Source organism: Trematomus bernacchii, unplaced genomic scaffold (assembly GCF_902827165.1).
Source record: "Trematomus bernacchii unplaced genomic scaffold, fTreBer1.1, whole genome shotgun sequence".
In the NCBI taxonomy this organism is placed as follows: domain Eukaryota; kingdom Metazoa; phylum Chordata; class Actinopteri; order Perciformes; family Nototheniidae; genus Trematomus; species Trematomus bernacchii.
Window position 1 is genome coordinate 335,922 of NW_022987673.1, and position 18,412 is coordinate 354,333.

The following is an 18,412-nucleotide window of genomic DNA, read 5'->3' on the forward strand; positions in this document are numbered from 1 at the left end:
ACACACACACACACACACACACACACACACACACACACACACACACACACACACACACACACACACACACACACACACACACACACACACACACACACACACACACACACACACACACACACACACACACACACACACACACACACACACACACACACACACACACACACACACACACACACACACACACACACACACACACACACACACACACACAGTTGTGTTTGGTATTTCGGGTCAGGCCTTTCTCGGCACATTCCTCTCTCCGCGCTGCAACAATACTGCGTGTCAGAGGCGACACAACGGGCTCCTTTCTGCACACCTCCACCACAAAGACCCTCCGGCCGGCCGAGAGCAGGCGCTAACCTCCAGAACTCGCGTGTGAACGGTTGTGAGGAGCTGCTATATTTAAAAAGAAGAAGTGGAATCACATGGAGGACGACACATGGGAGGAGGTCACTAACACATTGAGAGGTTGGCACATGCCGGTTCCCACTAACTGTTGTGGAAACAAACACATCTCTTCTTGCACAAAACAACGAGCGCTCGTTCTGGAAATGACACATATTTTTATTTTCAGGAAACGATGACTGAAAAAAAATGAAGTCTGAAGACGATTTCAAATCTTAGAAAAACGTAGAATCTGCTCACAATGAAAGACGGGGCATGCAGTAAAAAAAAAATCTGTACATGACAAAGACAATAAATTAAATAACTTAAAGAACGAAACGCTATGTACAGCTGCAGTCTTTGGTCTCTCCTCTCTTTGGGTCAGGGGACGCAGAAAGACAGACTTCAGTCCACAACACCATCCACACATGTCCCATGATGCAACGCTTTGTCCTCCCTCCCTGCTGCACACATGTCCCATGATGCAACTCTTTGTGAGGCTTCTCCCTGCTGCACACATGTCCCATGATGCAACGCTTTGTGAGGCTTCTCCCTGCTGCATCCTTATGGTGTAGAACGATCTGGAAACCCAAGATGCAACGCCTTATTCTTCTGGAAAGTGACAAGTATGTACAGCTGCAGTCTCCTCTCTTTGGTTCAGTGTCAGGGGGCTCAGACGGACAGGATTGAGTCATGATTCTCCCTGCTGCACCACGTGGTGTAGGAGAGGGGCCAGTGGGGGTCACAGCTTGCTCTCCTCCTCCTCCAGGGGCCGGTTCAGACCCGGGATGAACTTCAGGAGTCTCCTGCGGAAGCTCTTCTGTTTGGGTTTCCTCTGGGTGAACCCTCCCTGCTTCTCCCCCGCTGTGTTGCCGCCGCCCCCCCCCCCTCAGGTAGCTGCGGGTGCTAGCGCTGCGGGTGAGGTTGGTCTTGGTGCTGGAGAAGAGCTCGCTGACGGGGCGGACCCTCAGCTTCCTGTCTGTGGGGGGGGGGGGGTGCGTCGGGCCTCTGTAGGCGGGTGTACAGCGGCTCCTCCTCTGTGGTGTTGGCGCTCTGGATGCTGCTGGTGGAGCCGGAGCTGCAGCGGAGCGAGAGGTTCTCCGCAGGACTTGGGGTCCCCACGCTGCCGTACACCCCCGCTGACTCCAGGGACTCGTACACCGCCGCGTCACTCAGGACGATGCCTACAGAGAGAGGGGAGTGGAGAGGTTTTTTTTTATTGTTCGGAAAATACTCTTCCGATATCAGAGTAGATCATTGGAGAACTCATTACACCCTACTGTCCTATAGGGCACTGCGTTCCAAGGACGCACGGTTGTTGGTTGTTCCTCGTGTCTCTAAAGGTACAATGGGAGCCAGAGCCTTTTCTTATCAAGCTCCACTTTTGTGGAACCAGCTTCCAGTTTGTGTTCAGACACGCTATCCGCTTTTAAGAGTGCGCTTAAGACCTTCCTTTTTGATAAAGTTTATAGTTAGGGCTGATTAGACTCAGACCCTAGTTTAGCTGCTATAGGCTTAGACTGTCGGGGGACACCTTCCTCCTTCTCTCCGTCTGTACCTGTGTACTCTCATGTTCACAATAACACAGCTTCCCCACATCTCTTTTTGGTGTCTATCGACGCTGAGTCCTGGTCTGAGTCCTGATCCGAGTCCTGGTCTGAGTCCTGGTCTGAGTCCTGGTCTGAGTCCTGGTCTGAGTCCTGGTCTGAGTCCTGGTCTGAGTCCTGGTCTGAGTCCTGATCTGATCTGAGTCCTGATCTGAGTCCTGATCTGAGTCCTGATCTGAGTGAGTCCTGATCTGAGTCCTGATCTGAGTCCTGATCTGAGTGAGTCCTGATCTGATCTGAGTCCTGATCTGAGTCCTGATCTGAGTCCTGATCTGAGTCCTGATCTGAGTCCTGATCTGAGTCCTGTCCCTGTGGTCCTGACTCTCACCTCACCTCTTCTCTGATGGCTCCCACAGGATTGTTGAAATCCACCTGAATCCATCTTCTTATTTATAGACACATGCCTTTTCAAGCATTTGGACTACCTATGTTGTAAATGTATTATCTTTTCTATTTATTTATATATATTCGTATTATTATCATTATATTCCCCATCCCTATTGGACATTGTAAAAGCATCTGAAAGCAGTTTGAATAAAGCGTGAGCACATGTATTGGTGTTGACCTCACCGTGCACCAGCCTCTGCTCCTGCACCATCAGAGAGCGATACTCGTCCCATTTCTCGTGAAGTGTTTGCTGCAAAAGGAAGACGTGGATATTGTTAATGATGGCGACTAAATGACGCCCGAGTAGATAAAATAAAACAATGCTGTAAAAAGGGAAGGATGTCATTATTTGGTCTACAACTTTTCAAAGCGACAAAACACTAAAAGAACAAACGATACCAACTCAGCGTACAAAAAGCTAAGCTGTGGTCGACAAGAAACTAACTGCACGATCCCAATATGCAGCTCAAAAAGATGCATGGATGATGTTTAGGAGTCAACACTTCTGTGTGTTTCGCATCCCAATATGACTGCAGCAGTTTTTCTCGTGCTGATTTAAGTATGAAGCTCTCTCTCTCTCTCTCTCTCTCCCTCCCTCCCTCTCTCTTTTAGTCAGGGATGTTCCAACATGTGAGTCCACAGATAAGTCACACTTAGTGAGAAATGAACATGTAGCAACAGTGGAGAGAGCAGCAGCAGGTTAATCTGTGGAACACTGGATTAGAGTGTGTGTGTGTGTGTGTGTGTGTGTGTGTGTGTGTGTGGAGGGATTAGAGGGAACCAGCTGCTGCAATCTGTGCATGGAGAATTTTTAAAAACAGCCGACTGCTGATCAACAGGTGGAGCTGAGGGGGAGACAGGTGTGCATGGGGGGAGACAGGTGTGCATGGGGGGAGACAGGTGGAGCTGAGGGGGAGACAGGTGGAGCTGAGGGGGGGGGGGGGGGTGTGTGCATGGGGGGGGGGGGGGGTTTCTCTATGTAGCATGCAACCCAATGTGCAGCACGCTGACAAACAGTGAAAGACTCTCCTGATAACTCTGCTCTTAATCTTTTAGAAGCAGCGGAGGGAAAGAGCACTCAACTCAAACCCATCAGACACGTAGAGACACTTTAATGATGGTTAACTTAAGGACCTACAAATAGATGCAAACTCTTAATCATTTAATGTGTACACGTTTAAGCTGCCAGTGTGCTTCATCACAACTTTGAGAAACAACATGAAAAATCATAGTTTTGAACCCTCGTTGTGCCAAACATGGAGATGAGCAGCATCTCTGTTTACGATCACATCAAAGTGAGTGTTTTCAGACATTATCTTAGACTTTGAGAAACTAGATAGACATTTTCTTTACATTTGAAGCAGTGAAAGTCTCACCTTCAGATACTGCAGCCGAGCCTCCATCTCCGCTTTCCGGATGGAGTCGCTGTAAACCGTCTCCAGCCTGTGAGCCGGAGAATACAAAGGGTTAGGAGGGAGCACCAATACACACTACAAGGGTTGAAATACAAATGAAAGGCTTTTCATGAGGAGGTGGGGGGAGGGGGGGGGGATCCACATGCAGATACTTCTACTACGAATCCACAATATGTAGACATGAGTTTCTGTCACGTTTCCTCTCCCAGCTTGCACACGTCAAAGGAAGCACCTCAAAGCGCAGAAGGCTAAGAATACAGGAGTCATGAAAGGCTTTGTGGGAATCTGTATGCAAAATATGCATTTGTGTTTTTGTTGTACATACACACAAGGGGAGGTAGTCGGTTCCTAAGAGCCAGCATGCGGGACCGGGACTCTGGGATTTGTAGTCTTTCTAGTTGCGTATTTTTCATAGTCTTATATTTCAACAGTTTTACGACAAACTGTGACTTTTTTGACATGGAAATTATTATTTAAGATTGACAAACATCATATGTGTAATTCATGGCACAATTCAAACGGGATAGAGAGATACGTTTTCTCTCCATTGACTTCAATACATAATTTTTCCAAGTAGAAGGGCGGGACTTCGCCTCTCTATGACAGGAACCACTAATAAAAACTACAACGGCAGAAAACTACGAGTAATAAAGTCATGGAAGGCTTTTTTATTGAGGTGGAAATCTGTGTTCAAAATATGGGGTTTTCTTTATATTTCCTGTCCTTTTTTTGTTTTGTACGAGAATCCCTTTTCTAATGTGCAAGCAGCATATGTGCGTAACAGGAAGCACTTATAAAAACTACAAACACGGATTAATTGAAGTGATGAAAGGCTGTCTGCGTTAATCTGGTGTGAAAAGTTTACGACAGCGCGACAAATAAATAATTTCCACTGCAGACGCCTCACTTTGAATTACTCGTTCTCACTTTAACAACTAACACTTTTTTGAGTCTGTAAAACGTGCCTCGCCGTGCGGTTCACTTCACGGGTTTTACAGGCGCTAATTCTGCTTTTAATCTTTTACAAGCAGCGGAGGGAAAGAGCACTCAACTCAAATCCCTCAGACACGTCGACTTTAAAGGGTTATCTATCAAATGAACAAAAAAAAAATACTTTAAAGAACGTAATCTCTTGATTATTTTTAGACGTTTAAGCGGACAGTGTGCATCCTCAGAAATGCTTAGAAATAGAGCTGCAACAGTTATTAAATTCATTCTTCACGCCCCAAAAAACATCTTTAAACTCCTATAAATCTGGAGTTTAAAGGCTTTTATAAATCATACTAAAGTGAATATCTTTGGATTTAGAGAAACTGGCAAGGGCAATTTTATTTGTATAACATTTAGTCATGTCAACAAGAGAGACGCTGGGAAAAAGGGCTCATGATCGAGAATTACGTTTTTTTTAATACATTTTTTTGCATGAAAAGGGAAGAAATGTGTCTTTGATTCACAATTTTAAATTTGCTTGAGTCAACTTATCTAAATAAAAACATAAAATAAGATTAGAAAGAGGAGCAGTAAATCAAAGTTAAAATACAAAATAATAGAAATCTGAGTGAAAAACTGCTTCCTGGCCATCCTTAATATTTAAAATATTTCTCTGCGGATGTTTTTCTCAGCAAGGTGGTCATTACACATTTTGCACCCTAAATGTTGAAATACTTCTCCACAATGAGAGGGCAGTGATGTTTGTTTGCAGCCTGTAATTCTACTAACCAGTTTAACTACTTTTAAAGTCTTTGTCCTGCTTCAGATGCTCTGATATTTTAGATAGTTTCCCATCCCGCCCGCTCTGACCTGCCGCTCAACCCGCTTCTATAAATAACTTCTGCTTCTTCTTCTTCTTCCCAAGCGAAACCAGGCAGTTAAACTATGAAATGTGAATTTCTCACAGCCAGAGGCCACTTCTTCCCTTTGATAATCCAACAGCACAAAACACGAGAAGTCGGTGTGAAACAGACTTTACATGATGGGAAAGTCCATAACTTTAACCAGGTTTCTACAACTTGTTCATTCAGTCTCCCCTTTGGAGGTCAAAATAAGCCGTGCAACGTATAAAAACGTACTTTAGTTGGGGAATAAAAGCTCAATTGTTGGAAGTTATTTAGCAGATTGATGTTCAAAGTCAGCATTTCTCCCTACACGCTGTTCGGCTAACGCTAACGTTAGCTCAGCTTGTTTCTCTGAGAACTTCAGATCCAGACGTGTAGGAAGATTTAACTGGAGGCCAATTGAATGTAAGAAGTAGCATCCTCTTCAAATCAAACAGACCTGCTGATTAAAACCTGTAAAAACACTGACTAAAGCAGTTTTATGTTAAAAATCGGAGTTTCTCCAGTGGACAGAGGGGCTACGAGCTAAAGGCTAACACTGTCACCTTGTTTCTGATTTCCCGCAAGATCCCAACATGTACAACACTTTTAGAAGAGGCTGAATTATCCTAAAAACTTGCCTTGTCTCTAAAATGAATGACTCCATGAGTAGAAGAAGTAGAAAAACACTGAATAAATCAGTTTCATGTTAAAAATCAGTGTTTCTCCAGTGGACAGAGCGGCTACGAGCTAAAGGCTAATGTTAGCTTTCTCTGATAAGTTCAGATCCAGATGTCCCAACACTAAACTCCTTCATCTGGTTAAAAAAGCACCAGAAAACTGTTAAAATGTGGCTTAAAACTGGTCCATTTATGACAGTTTCTTGCAGTCAGCATACACTCAAAGGGGATACGACAGCTTCACAGAAATTAACGATTTATGGCATCCTACTTCCCAAGGATTTGCATTTCAAGACCTTGTAAGACCAATTATGGCCCTTATTTCAAGGTAAATTAAGAACAGAAGAGCCTTACTTAACCGTTTTTGATTCAATGCCTTTCAAGACGTTTCCCTACAGGATCAGACAGTAGAGTTGTTTTATTATAAGTCATATCTCTTCAGCTTTTTTGTGAGTGTGTACCTGAGTGTGTTTCCACAGGCTCTGATGAGCTGCACGATCTCTTTGTGCCGAAATCCCTCCACCGTCTCCTCGTTCACACTGGAGATGGTGTCCCCTGCACACACACACACACACACAGATGGTCAGCATGCACTTCATTTACTGCTGCAGGATTGATTGTTTGATTGCATGAAACGTCGACATGTGCAGCACAAATGTGAAGACGTGGCTGATTAATGAACTGCAGCAGCCACATGTGTGTGTGTGTGTGTGTGTATTTATATATGTGGTGTGAACTCTGATGTCTTTGTGAGGTTTCTGCACAAAGCTTTTATTCTGCTCTTTCAAAACCCACCGCCATGTGATGCAGTCAGAGAGGCGTGAGGACAATTGGAGAGACATGTGAGGAATGTAGGAAGTGAAACTGAAGAGGAGCAGGGTCCTCTTCCTCCTTTAGTGACAGAGACGTTAGACTGAGGTCAACGAGGTTAAAACCAGAGAGACAGTGTATAGACCGCTGACGTGCTCAATAACACGTGGATGTCCAGCCTCATATTCTCACGGTGAGAAGTCATTACCAGACAAAAGAGAACAGGAACCTCATTTTAGAAATGTAATCTGAATAAGTCTTATATTTGCGACTGTAAGGGAACACAGTTCACTTTTTCTGAGTATCCTGGCAAGACAGTATTGATTTTAAGATGCTGCCTTTTGATCATGTCCACACAGCAAGACATAGGGACGTTTTTAGCTATTTGAACGTTGTTTTGTGTGCACCCATCACTAGGCAGGGGACAGTATCAATCATCCTGGCCTTAACATTATTGCACGATTGCATCCGGATAATAATCAAAAAATGATGCAGGTTTGTTCTTATTTTACAGGATAGTTTTGGTTTAAGTGGGATCATTTCTTTACTTCACTACGATTACAATTTGTAAAAGCATGTGAGGATATTCACAATCCCTCTTGAGTGTGTGGGAGAAATAATCTATAAGTACTTCCAACCCAGTCTCACGGCATTTCGTGTTATTAGTCACGAAATTAATGTAATCTATTGATTCGTGTTCACCAACACGATTTTCACCTTTTTTTCGTGTCACACAGAACGATTTGAAATGCAATGTATTTCTATTGGTAGTATGTTTCGTGCCTGCAACACGTCTTTTTGTCCGGTCGGGTCTTGGAAGACCAGAAGCTGTGTGGTTCATAAAAACATGTTCTTACTCAATATCTTACCCTAAGCCTAACCCTATCCCTTTTATTGTAAATTGTATAATGTCTGAGTTTTTTTGCCGTCAGTGAGGAAAAGAAATGTCTCAGAGCCTCAGAATACTGACATCTGTATTTTATGTCATCTTTTTTTCCTTCTAATTTGTTATTATTTGGTGCAGGCACGAAACATACTACCAATAGAAATACATTGCTTCTAAAATCATTCTGTGTCAGAATACTTAAATCTGTATTTTTTTAAATGTCTTTTTCCTTCTAATTTGTTATTATTTACATTGCTTTTAAAATCGTTCTGTGTGACACGAAAAAAATGGCGAAATCGTGTTGGTGAACACGAATCAATAGATTAATTTTGTGACTATAACACGAAATGCCGTGAGACTGTGTTGGTACTTCATATCAACAGATGAGCTGCGGTGGAGCAGAAGTAACGTAACACTATATAAAAAGGACTTAAGCAAAGTACAAGAACCTTAAAATTAGACTTAAGTGCAGTGCTTTACTTAGTGACTGAGTCTTTTGAGTGTGTGTACGAAGCATTACGTGTTCAAAATGCTATGTTTGATAATATAAAACCTCCCCTCGTCGTGCAGCGAGTTCGTGAATGTCATGCCTCAGTGAGTGCTGCATTGTATTGGTAATGGTCACAACGATACACAATCAAAAGAAGAACGGATCCAAAAAGGTGAAGAAACTTGTGAAATATTTCCTCTTTTTAAAACCTGGCCGTCACATTTTCCAAAACAGACGAGTGACGTTTGCCAAATAAAAATATAACTTCCTCTAAAACCGAGCGGTTGCGTTTGCTCTTCTGTTTTAGGCACTTTGGTGAGAGGAGGTGTCAGAGAGGTGTCGTCTGGAAACACACACACTGAGTCGCTTGTTGACTGGAAAATGAGAGGGCGTATTTACACACCACAGTAAACCATAAAAAGACCCTCACTGAGACGCAGTTCAGGTTATTTTAGGCTTTCGTCACAGAAACTCACCGACTTTAAGTCCCGCCTCCAGCGCCGGGCTGTCCTCGTGCACTTTGCACACAAACGTGCACATCTCCACCGAGTTCTGGTCCTCATGGTGCAGCCCGTACGTCTGAGGAGAGGCAACACACACTCTTTATTAAAGGCTTTCTTCTGCTGCAATATGTTATTTAACTTCACAGGGACAGTGCTGTCAGTTAGGGCTGTGCGATTATGGCAAAAATCCTAATCACGATTATTTTGGTCAATAATTGATATCACGATTAATAAAAACGATTATCCATTTACTTTGAAAACATCCATATATTGAAAATAAAAATGTGAACAGTATGTTTTTAACAGTTGATTACCGTGAACTTTAAGTATAATTAAACTGAAAAAAGAATAAAAAAAAAAAAGAAATTACATTTTTGAATTTTTTTTAATAAAAATAATAGTTTTATTTCGATTACATTGTTTTCGTAATCGTTGCAAGCCAAAATCGTAATCGAGATTAAAATACGATTAATTGCACAGCCCTACTGTCAATGCACCAGTTATCCAACATCACTGGTTATTAACACATCACATCACGTGTCACCTGTTAGACGCTTTTACCCAAACACACAGCAGCGACATGCTAACTGTCCCACAGCCTCCCTTTTGACTTTAAAATAGAAATATTGAGTCTATAAGTAAATTGAGAGACTATTTCTGTACCGCAGCACCTTGACTGATGTTGTAAAGTCCCCCTAAAACAACTTAAAGAGGACATCATTATTATCGAAGATGCCAATATTTTGAATGCAGGACTTCTACTTTAATGAGGGTTTTTTTAAACTTCATTTTTGCCATTTTTACTTGGAGATCTGAGCACTTCTTCCTCCTCTGATAAATATTTCCGTGGAGTTTTATGAATTTGCTTCTGGGAGGAAAAGCTGCTTTGTTTCTATTTCTGATTGCATGTACCCGCCCTTCCTACAGGAAGTGATGTCACTCTGAGCGTCTCCAGTTTGTCCTCTGGTGCTGAGTTCAGGATCCAGTATGCAAAAAAAGGATATTTGCCTGTCAGCTATATTTGCGTGGGTTATAAGTTTATCTTGCGGGCGGCCAAGCAGGAAGTGATCTGAATCTTTGCAAATGTTCCGAAACAGTCAAACATGGATCTGAGTTTTAGTGAGAACACTTCAGCGCGTCAGATAGAGAGCTCGGTATAACACACACACTTTGAGAGTGTGTGAGCTGTGTGTGAGCTGTGTGTGAGCTGTGTGTGAGCTGTGTGTGAGCTGTGTGTGAGAGTGTATGAGAGTGTGTGAGCTGTGTGTGAGCTGTGTGTGAGCTGTGTGTGAGAGTGTATGAGAGTGTGTGAGCTGTGTGTGAGCTGTGCGTGAGGGAAAGGCCCTCCGCTTCAGAGATGAAGTCAGAAAAAGGAACCGTGTGAGGTTGTGATACGGGATGTGTGTGTGTGGGTGTGTGTGTGGGGGTGTGTGTGTGGGTGTTCTGTACACTATGGTGACTGAAAGAAGGAAGAGCGTGCAAACTCATGTGGAAGTAAACAAAAACAGTTTCCAAGATAACTAAATATTATGTACACAAATAGAGGTCCAAAGATCAGTGAGAAATCAGGTTATGGTTGTCTGATCGAGCACAAGGAAAGAAATTAGGACTGCTGAATGGAGAGAGTCAAATGTAACTGATAAGAGGCGAGGGTCCAATGCAGGACACACACACACACTCTACACACTGTCCAGGTATTTTAGAGCGCATAGTGTGTGTTCATGTCTGTTTGCATGTTTTGCCTCCTCACGTCCGCTGATATGATCTGCACCACTTCCTCTCATGCTTCAGTTTGTAATCAGAGTTTCAAAACTGAGTTATTGTGCAAAACATATTCCTACAATCTACATCAGTGCTGCTCTGACCTGTTGTTGCTGATATACACCTGAACATCAGCAGGAGAGGACTCTTTAAAGTAGAGACACTACATACTGATATACACCTGAACATCAGCAGGAGAGGACTCTTTAAAGTAGAGACACTACATACTGATATACACCTGAACATCAGCAGGAGAGGACTCTTTAAAGTAGAGACACTACATACTGATATACACCTGAACATCAGCTGGAGAGGACTCTTTAAAGTAGAGACACTACATACTGATATACACCTGAACATCAGCAGGAGAGGACTCTTTAAAGTAGAGACACTACATACTGATATACACCTGAACATCAGCAGGAGAGGACTCTTTAAAGTAGAGACACTACATACTGATATACACCTGAACATCAGCAGGAGAGGACTCTTTAAAGTAGAGACACTACATACTGATATACACCTGAACATCAGCAGGAGAGGACTCTTTAAAGTAGAGACACTACATACTGATATACACCTGAACATCAGCAGGAGAGGACTCTTTAAAGTAGAGACACTACATACTGATATACACCTGAACATCAGCTGGAGAGGACTCTTTAAAGTAGAGACACTACATACTGATATACACCTGAACATCAGCAGGAGAGGACTCTTTAAAGTAGAGACACTACGTACTGATATACACCTGAACATCTACTATTTAAAGAACGGTGCGTTCGCTGCAGGACGACAGATCGGGAGATTTCGAGGTCAGACTGTGAATGGTCTGCAGGTTTTTAAACACGTGAGAAAACCACGCGGCTGAAAATAAAAAACCGCCTGGAGAGAAACGGAGAGTGTCCTCTGGAGTCATGAGACTGCGTGACCTCTGACCCCCAACGCACGGTCGGATTAAAGGATTTCAGGATGAGACGCTTCAGTTTATCACAGAAATCCTGTTAAAAGCACTCCAGAGGTTACACACACACCCCTCTGATAAAACACAGATGCTAATCCCCTCACCTGGATTTCAAAGCCAAACGCCTCCTCCTCCTTCTTCTCCAGCACCACCACCTTCCTGCAAAACAAATCATGTTTATGACACATACATATATTTTTTGTTTGTTAAAGAAACCCTATTACGCTCTTTGGGGGTGTTCCTAAATGTACATGATAGGCTAAGGGGCGGGACATCTCTAGGCTGTTGACCAATCACAACAGAGCCGGCCAGCTAAACCAATCAGAGCAGACTGGGCTCTGGTCTCACAGGAAATAATACTTTAAAAGTACACAATACTCTCATTTCTTCACGAAAAAGGACCAAAAAAACCAACGTATTAATCAGTTATTATTCAAGCTGACCTTTATGAAGTGTGTATTTGAATTTCTAACAAACATATTAATAATCTCTTTATTTTATAGCCCACAGGATAAAGAAGATAATTGTTAGTAGCAGCTTCCCTAAGAACTGAAAGCCCTTTATCCACTCGGTAAAGATGGTGATTGTTTTGCATTATTCTGTGAGCCTGCTGGTGAATAGTTAATCAGTTGTCCTGCCCGCTGCATGAGAGCAGCAGTGTTCACGCCGTACAGACGGTTACTGTACGTCTGCAGGGAACAGAGCAGCTCTGTGCAGCGCTGAGATATCTGCTCATGAGATTTAGATAAAGACAGAGAGGAATCCAGAGCGACGTGAACATCTCCTCCGCCTGCGTGCAACTCGGAATATCATGAATACTGACCGGCACAGAAAGAGGCAGTGAATACCACATTTATTTAAGCGATTTTACACATGATTCAGTCTGTGAGGAAATCACTAGTCAAAACCTTTTAGTTTGAAAAAGTGGGGCATCCAGAGGGACGCAAACATCTCCTCTCATCCTCCGCCTAAAGTAGATCCAGAAAACGCTGCAAGAGGCTAGGAATCCCGCATGATTTGCTCCATAAAACATATAAGAAACGGTGAGGAATCACTAGTCAATCCTAGAGCCCATGACGATGTCTATTTATTTGACACATATTCTGAAATCCATAAGTATTCACTTTAGGGCTGTGCGATTATGGCAAAAATCATAATCACGATTATTTTGGTCAATAATTGATATCACGATTATTAAATACGATTATTCATTGACTTTGAAAACATCCATTTATTGAACTTTTAAATACAAATAATAATTTGAACAGTATCTTTTTAACTGTTGATTTCCCTGAGCGTATAATTCAACTGAAAAACCAATACAAAAATAAATAAAATGATACATTTAAATAAATAATATAAATATAATAAATACCAATAAACAAGATCAACAAATATTTTGGAGCGCACTTCAACAAGCTACTAAACATATATAAATATGATAAATACAAATACATTTGATCAAATATGTTGCACTGTCACAACCTAGCAAAGCAAAATAATCATTTTTTTCGATTATGTTGTTTTCGTAATTGTGGCAGGCCAAAATCGTAATTGCGATTAAAATACGATTAATTGCACAGCCCTAATTCACTTCATAAAAATATCAAACAAGAGCAACGTGAAACTAAGAGGCAGAAAAATCCGAAAGACTAGAAATCCCACGGAGCGTTTTACAGATTTCACACATGATTCAGTCAAACTGTGAGAAAGACAAGTCAAAATGTCCCAGAGCCTAAAATGATGCATTCAAGTGTCTTCATTTATCTGACAAGTCATCTGAAACCCATAAATATTCCCTTCATAATAAAACAGAAGCCCAATACAACTGTGAATATCATGACAACTAAGACGAGAGACTCTAAATCCCACATTTATCTGGTCTTTAAAAAGTGGAAACTGACAGATGTTTCTCATGATTCTCTCTATCAAACATCAGAACAAGTCTAAATATCCTCGAGCCCAGGAGGGGGTCTACGGATGTGTTATCTGCTATGATCTAACACCCATAAATATTCACTTCATGATAATATAAAACTGAAAAAAGCTTCACATTTGAGTTTGAGAAGGTGGGGAATCCAGAGCGCTGTGTGTGTGAGAGTGAGTGAGTGAGTGTGTGAGTGTGTGAGTGTGTGAGTGTGTGAGTGTGTGAGTGTGTGTGTGTGTGAGTGTGTGTGTGTGAGTGTGTGAGTGTGTGAGTGTGTGTGTGTGAGTGTGTGAGTGTGTGTGTGTGAGTGTGTGTGTGTGAGTGTGTGTGTGTGAGTGTGTGAGTGTGTGTGTGTGAGTGTGTGTGTGTACCTCTGTGGTTCAGGAGTCAGAGTTAATGGTTTCCACTTCTGCAGCCCACCGCCCTGGAGGAGAAAACGAAACATGATTCGAGTGAAACACCTGCGTGACGTTAACCATGACTCATCAGGATTTCCCCCAAAACACACACACACACACACACACACACACACCAACCGGTCCAGCAGGGTAAAACACACACACACTCCCGCATACACACACACGTGTTTGTGTTTGCTGAAGCGTCAGAGAGCAGAAACCTGAAAGTCCAGTCGCTCTGCTCCGTGTTTACTTCACTGTCACAACATCAGGATAAAATTAGCCCCAGTTCACACAGATGATGCCTTCAGGGACTCACACTGATGATGCCTTCAGGGACTCACACTAATGGCCTTTCTGACACTAAGCACCATGAGGGGAAGTTTGTCAGAAAACCCAGACAGAGGAAGTATCACTGAAGACACCTTTGTAGACTCACTAGCACGCATTACAAAGTCTAACATGTTGTTTATTGCAGATTCTGACTTCTTTATTCTATTCAACCTATACTACAACAGTCTCAGTTTCCCCTGTGAGTATTCAAGTATTTCTGATACTCAAGTCAGAAGGAAATGACTTCATGTTGGGAAGTGTGTTTGTCTCGATGGAAACACATTTTTTTTAATTAATTCAAAGTTAAAGTAATGTTTAAAAGCAGAAATCTACTTAAATGCTTAAGTTTTATTTCATATTAACGTGACTGTCTTCAGGGTTTGGAGGAACTGAGAGACATTGTCATATTTAGCGACATTTTATGGTCAAAAACATCAATTAATGTAGAAAGTAAGCTTCAGGTTAACCCATAAAGAACTGAGTGTAGACCTTAAGACTTCCAGATGTTATTTAATTAAAAAAGGATGGAATTATAATCAAGAAAATGTTTTATAAAAGTCATTTGAAGAAACTGGAAACTTTTGACACGAAAAACAACTGAAAGGTTAAAAATAGTTAATAAATGAATTAATCGCCTAATCAGCTGTTTAATATATAAATATTATTAACATCATATTTGTAGGGGTGCAACGAACACATTTCCCAGATGAACTGATGTTTTTGGTTTATTAAATGTCAGCTAATTGTGAAAAATGTTCATCAAAGTCTTAAAATGTCTTGTTTTGTCTAAAAGTAAAAGATATTAAATTGAATAAAATGCAAACGGAGAGAGAAGCAGCAGATCTCCAGATTTAAGAGCATTTCTGCTTAAACTCTGCTGTTTTTTGCAGAAATCTGTCCGTCTGTGAATGCGTGAACGTCCGTGTACAAGTTCTACTTTCTGCTGTAAACACGGAGTCACAATAAGCTCTTTGAGAGATAGAGCGTCTACCTGAGTGTGAGAATACGGAAACGCTCCGTCTGCAGTAAACCTCTCAAAGAAAGAAGTCTCTGTGACGTCTCGCTACGCCCAAAGCTCACAGGACTGCAGCTCAAAGAGGGCTTTATCCAGAGTGTGTGTGTGTGTGTGTGTGTGTGTGTCCACCCCCTCCACATGTGTGCAGATGTGGAACTCAGATCTAACCAAGTACCAAAAGGAGGGAAATACACTTCACCGGCTCTTTCTATGGACTGGAGTGTGAGGATCACAATGCTCCGATCCTTAAATAAATACGATTTCAAAATAAAAGCGCACTGAAGCAAACGTGTAAATATAAGCGTAATGTGAAAGTTAAGTACAGGCACCTCAAAGCATTTTTTGTTTGTGTTATTGTGAATTAAAAAAAAAGGCGCTTTCAAAATAAAGTTTGATTGATTCAAACGCTCCGATCCACAGTGTAACAAACATAGTATTTCAAAATAAAAGCGCACTGTAGATAAGCAGAGTTTTAAACTAACAACAAGTTAGTCTGGATCAGTTCAACCATAATTACAGAAGCACATTCCCCCTCTTTCATTCATTGGGTTAGCATTAGCTCGTGTTGTGTAATATGTTTACTCTCCAGTCTGGATATCAGTACAGTATGTAGTGTCTCTACTTTAAAGAGTCCTCTCTTGCTGATGTTCAGGTGTATATCAGTATGTAGTGTCTCTACTTTAAAGAGTCCTCTCCTGCTGATGTTCAGGTGTATATCAGTATGTAGTGTCTCTACTTTAAAGAGTCCTCTCTTGCTGATGTTCAGGTGTATATCAGTATGTAGTGTCTCTACTTTAAAGAGTCCTCTCCTGCTGATGTTCAGGTGTATATCAGTGTGTAGTGTCTCTACTTTAAAGAGTCCTCTCCTCCTGATGTTCAGGTGTATATCAGTATGTAGTGTCTCTACTTTAAAGAGTCCTCTCCTGCTGATGTTCAGGTGTATATCAGTATGTAGTGTCTCTACTTTAAAGAGTCCTCTCCTGCTGATGTTCAGGTGTATATCAGTATGTAGTGTCTCTACTTTAAAGAGTCCTCTCCTGCTGATGTTCAGGTGTATATCAGTGTGTAGTGTCTCTACTTTAAAGAGTCCTCTCCTCCTGATGTTCAGGTGTATATCAGTATGTAGTGTCTCTACTTTAAAGAGTCCTCTCCTGCTGATGTTCAGGTGTATATCAGTATGTAGTGTCTCTACTTTAAAGAGTCCTCTCCTGCTGATGTTCAGGTGTATATCAGTATGTAGTGTCTCTACTTTAAAGAGTCCTCTCCTGCTGATGTTCAGGTGTATATCAGTGTGTAGTGTCTCTACTTTAAAGAGTCCTCTCCTGATGATGTTCAGGTGTATATCAGTATGTAGTGTCTCTACTTTAAAGAGTCCTCTCCTGATGATGTTCAGGTGTATATCAGTATGTAGTGTCTCTACTTTAAAGAGTCCTCTCCTGCTGATGTTCAGGTGTATATCAGTATGTAGTGTCTCTACTTTAAAGAGTCCTCTCCTGATGATGTTCAGGTGTATATCAGTATGTAGTGTCTCTACTTTAAAGAGTCCTCTCCTGCTGATGTTCAGGTGTATATCAGTATGTAGTTTCTCTACTTTAAAGAGTCCTCTCCTACTGATGTTCAGGTGTATATCAGTATGTAGTGTCTCTACTTTAAAGAGTCCTCTCCTGCTGATGTTCAGGTGTATATCAGTGTCTCTACTTTAAAGAGTCCTTCCTTTGTGTGTGTTTGTTTATAGCCAGTAGGAAACCAGGTCAAACATAAACAGTGTACAGTAAATAAAACCATGTTTCCTCAACAGTTAAATATAACTCTTGTGAAAGTCATTTTAAAGCATTAAATGCTGATTTTAACCAGTTTACATAATATTAAAGTGACAAAACAAGACATTTTATGACCTTATATCATTGAAACATTGTTATATTCATCTTTAATGAAAGTAATTGAGAGTTGCAAACATACTTTATTAGTTTTCTATTTTCCAGCAGCTGTTGGTAGCGCTTTATTTTTGAAATGTACAACATAATTATAATAATACAAATGTATTCCATATTATTCTGAGGCATTTAATAAGTCTCATTTGTATTTTGCCTCGTCTAAAACCTCTTTGCATCGTCTATCGCAGCTGCTTCATAAATCACTCTGAGTGTTTGGGTGGTCTGCACTGAGGAAGAGCTACTGTTGACCTCCACACACACACACACACACACACACACACACACATCACTTCAGGGGACATTACATTGACTTACATGCATTCACTTCAAATCTGAAAAACACAAAAGACTTCAAATTAAAATCGTATAAAGCGAGTTAATTAGAGTTAAATGTACTTCTCCTACCTTCCACAATCATTACTTTGTGGAAAAAGTTGATATAAACAAAGTGTTTGAGTCTTGTGGAGCTCAAACATTGAGAACATTTACTTTCAGAGTGGATTTAGAAGCTGAACAACTCTAAAAACTCAGAGTAAAGTGATTAAAGCTGATAGTGTATATTAAATAAAGTTAAATACACTTCTCCTACCTTCTACAATCATTACTTTGTGGAAACATTCTGATATAAACAAAGTGTTTGAGTCTCGTGGTTCAAGCTGAAGGTATGAGCAGATTAAAGTTACATGCAGTTGAAAAAGTTGATAATAACAAAGTGTTTGAGTCTTTTCGGAACAATTAGAGCTTAAAAAGTGAGTCAATTAACTTTACTGGTGGATTTAGAAGCTGAAAACCCTCCAAACTTCAGAGTAAAGTGATTAAAGCTGTAGCTTAGATGAATCAAAGTGCCTCGTACCTTCTTGAAGCTCCGGGGCAGAGTTCCTCCGGAGTACGCCAGGCTCTTGCTCAGAGACTTGTAGTTGTACACCTCGGAGCAGTTTGTCTCCTGAGTCCTGCAGCTGTCCGACTTAGTGGACAGGAAATATATGTCACTTTCCTGAGAGCCATGCCCGCTGGAGTTCACCTTCTTCAGCCTCCTGAACGTCATGGTGCCGGGGAGCCGGAGAGATGCTGCAGCTGGGGAAACAACACACTAATGCT

The 18,412-nt window shown here is 41.5% G+C and overlaps 1 protein-coding gene across 1 annotated transcript; it reads right to left on the reverse strand.

Moving 5' to 3' along the window:
• Nucleotides 1-549: 549 nt before the first annotated feature.
• On the reverse strand, nucleotides 550-18,412 carry tamalin (trafficking regulator and scaffold protein tamalin). Its single transcript, XM_034136128.1, is given in 10 exon segments — nucleotides 550-1,274; nucleotides 1,276-1,389; nucleotides 1,391-1,574; nucleotides 2,568-2,634; nucleotides 3,761-3,827; nucleotides 6,755-6,848; nucleotides 8,956-9,058; nucleotides 11,812-11,866; nucleotides 14,006-14,058; nucleotides 18,168-18,412. Coding segments are annotated over 10 exon segments (1,071 nt in total). The 5' UTR covers nucleotides 18,360-18,412; the 3' UTR covers nucleotides 550-1,132.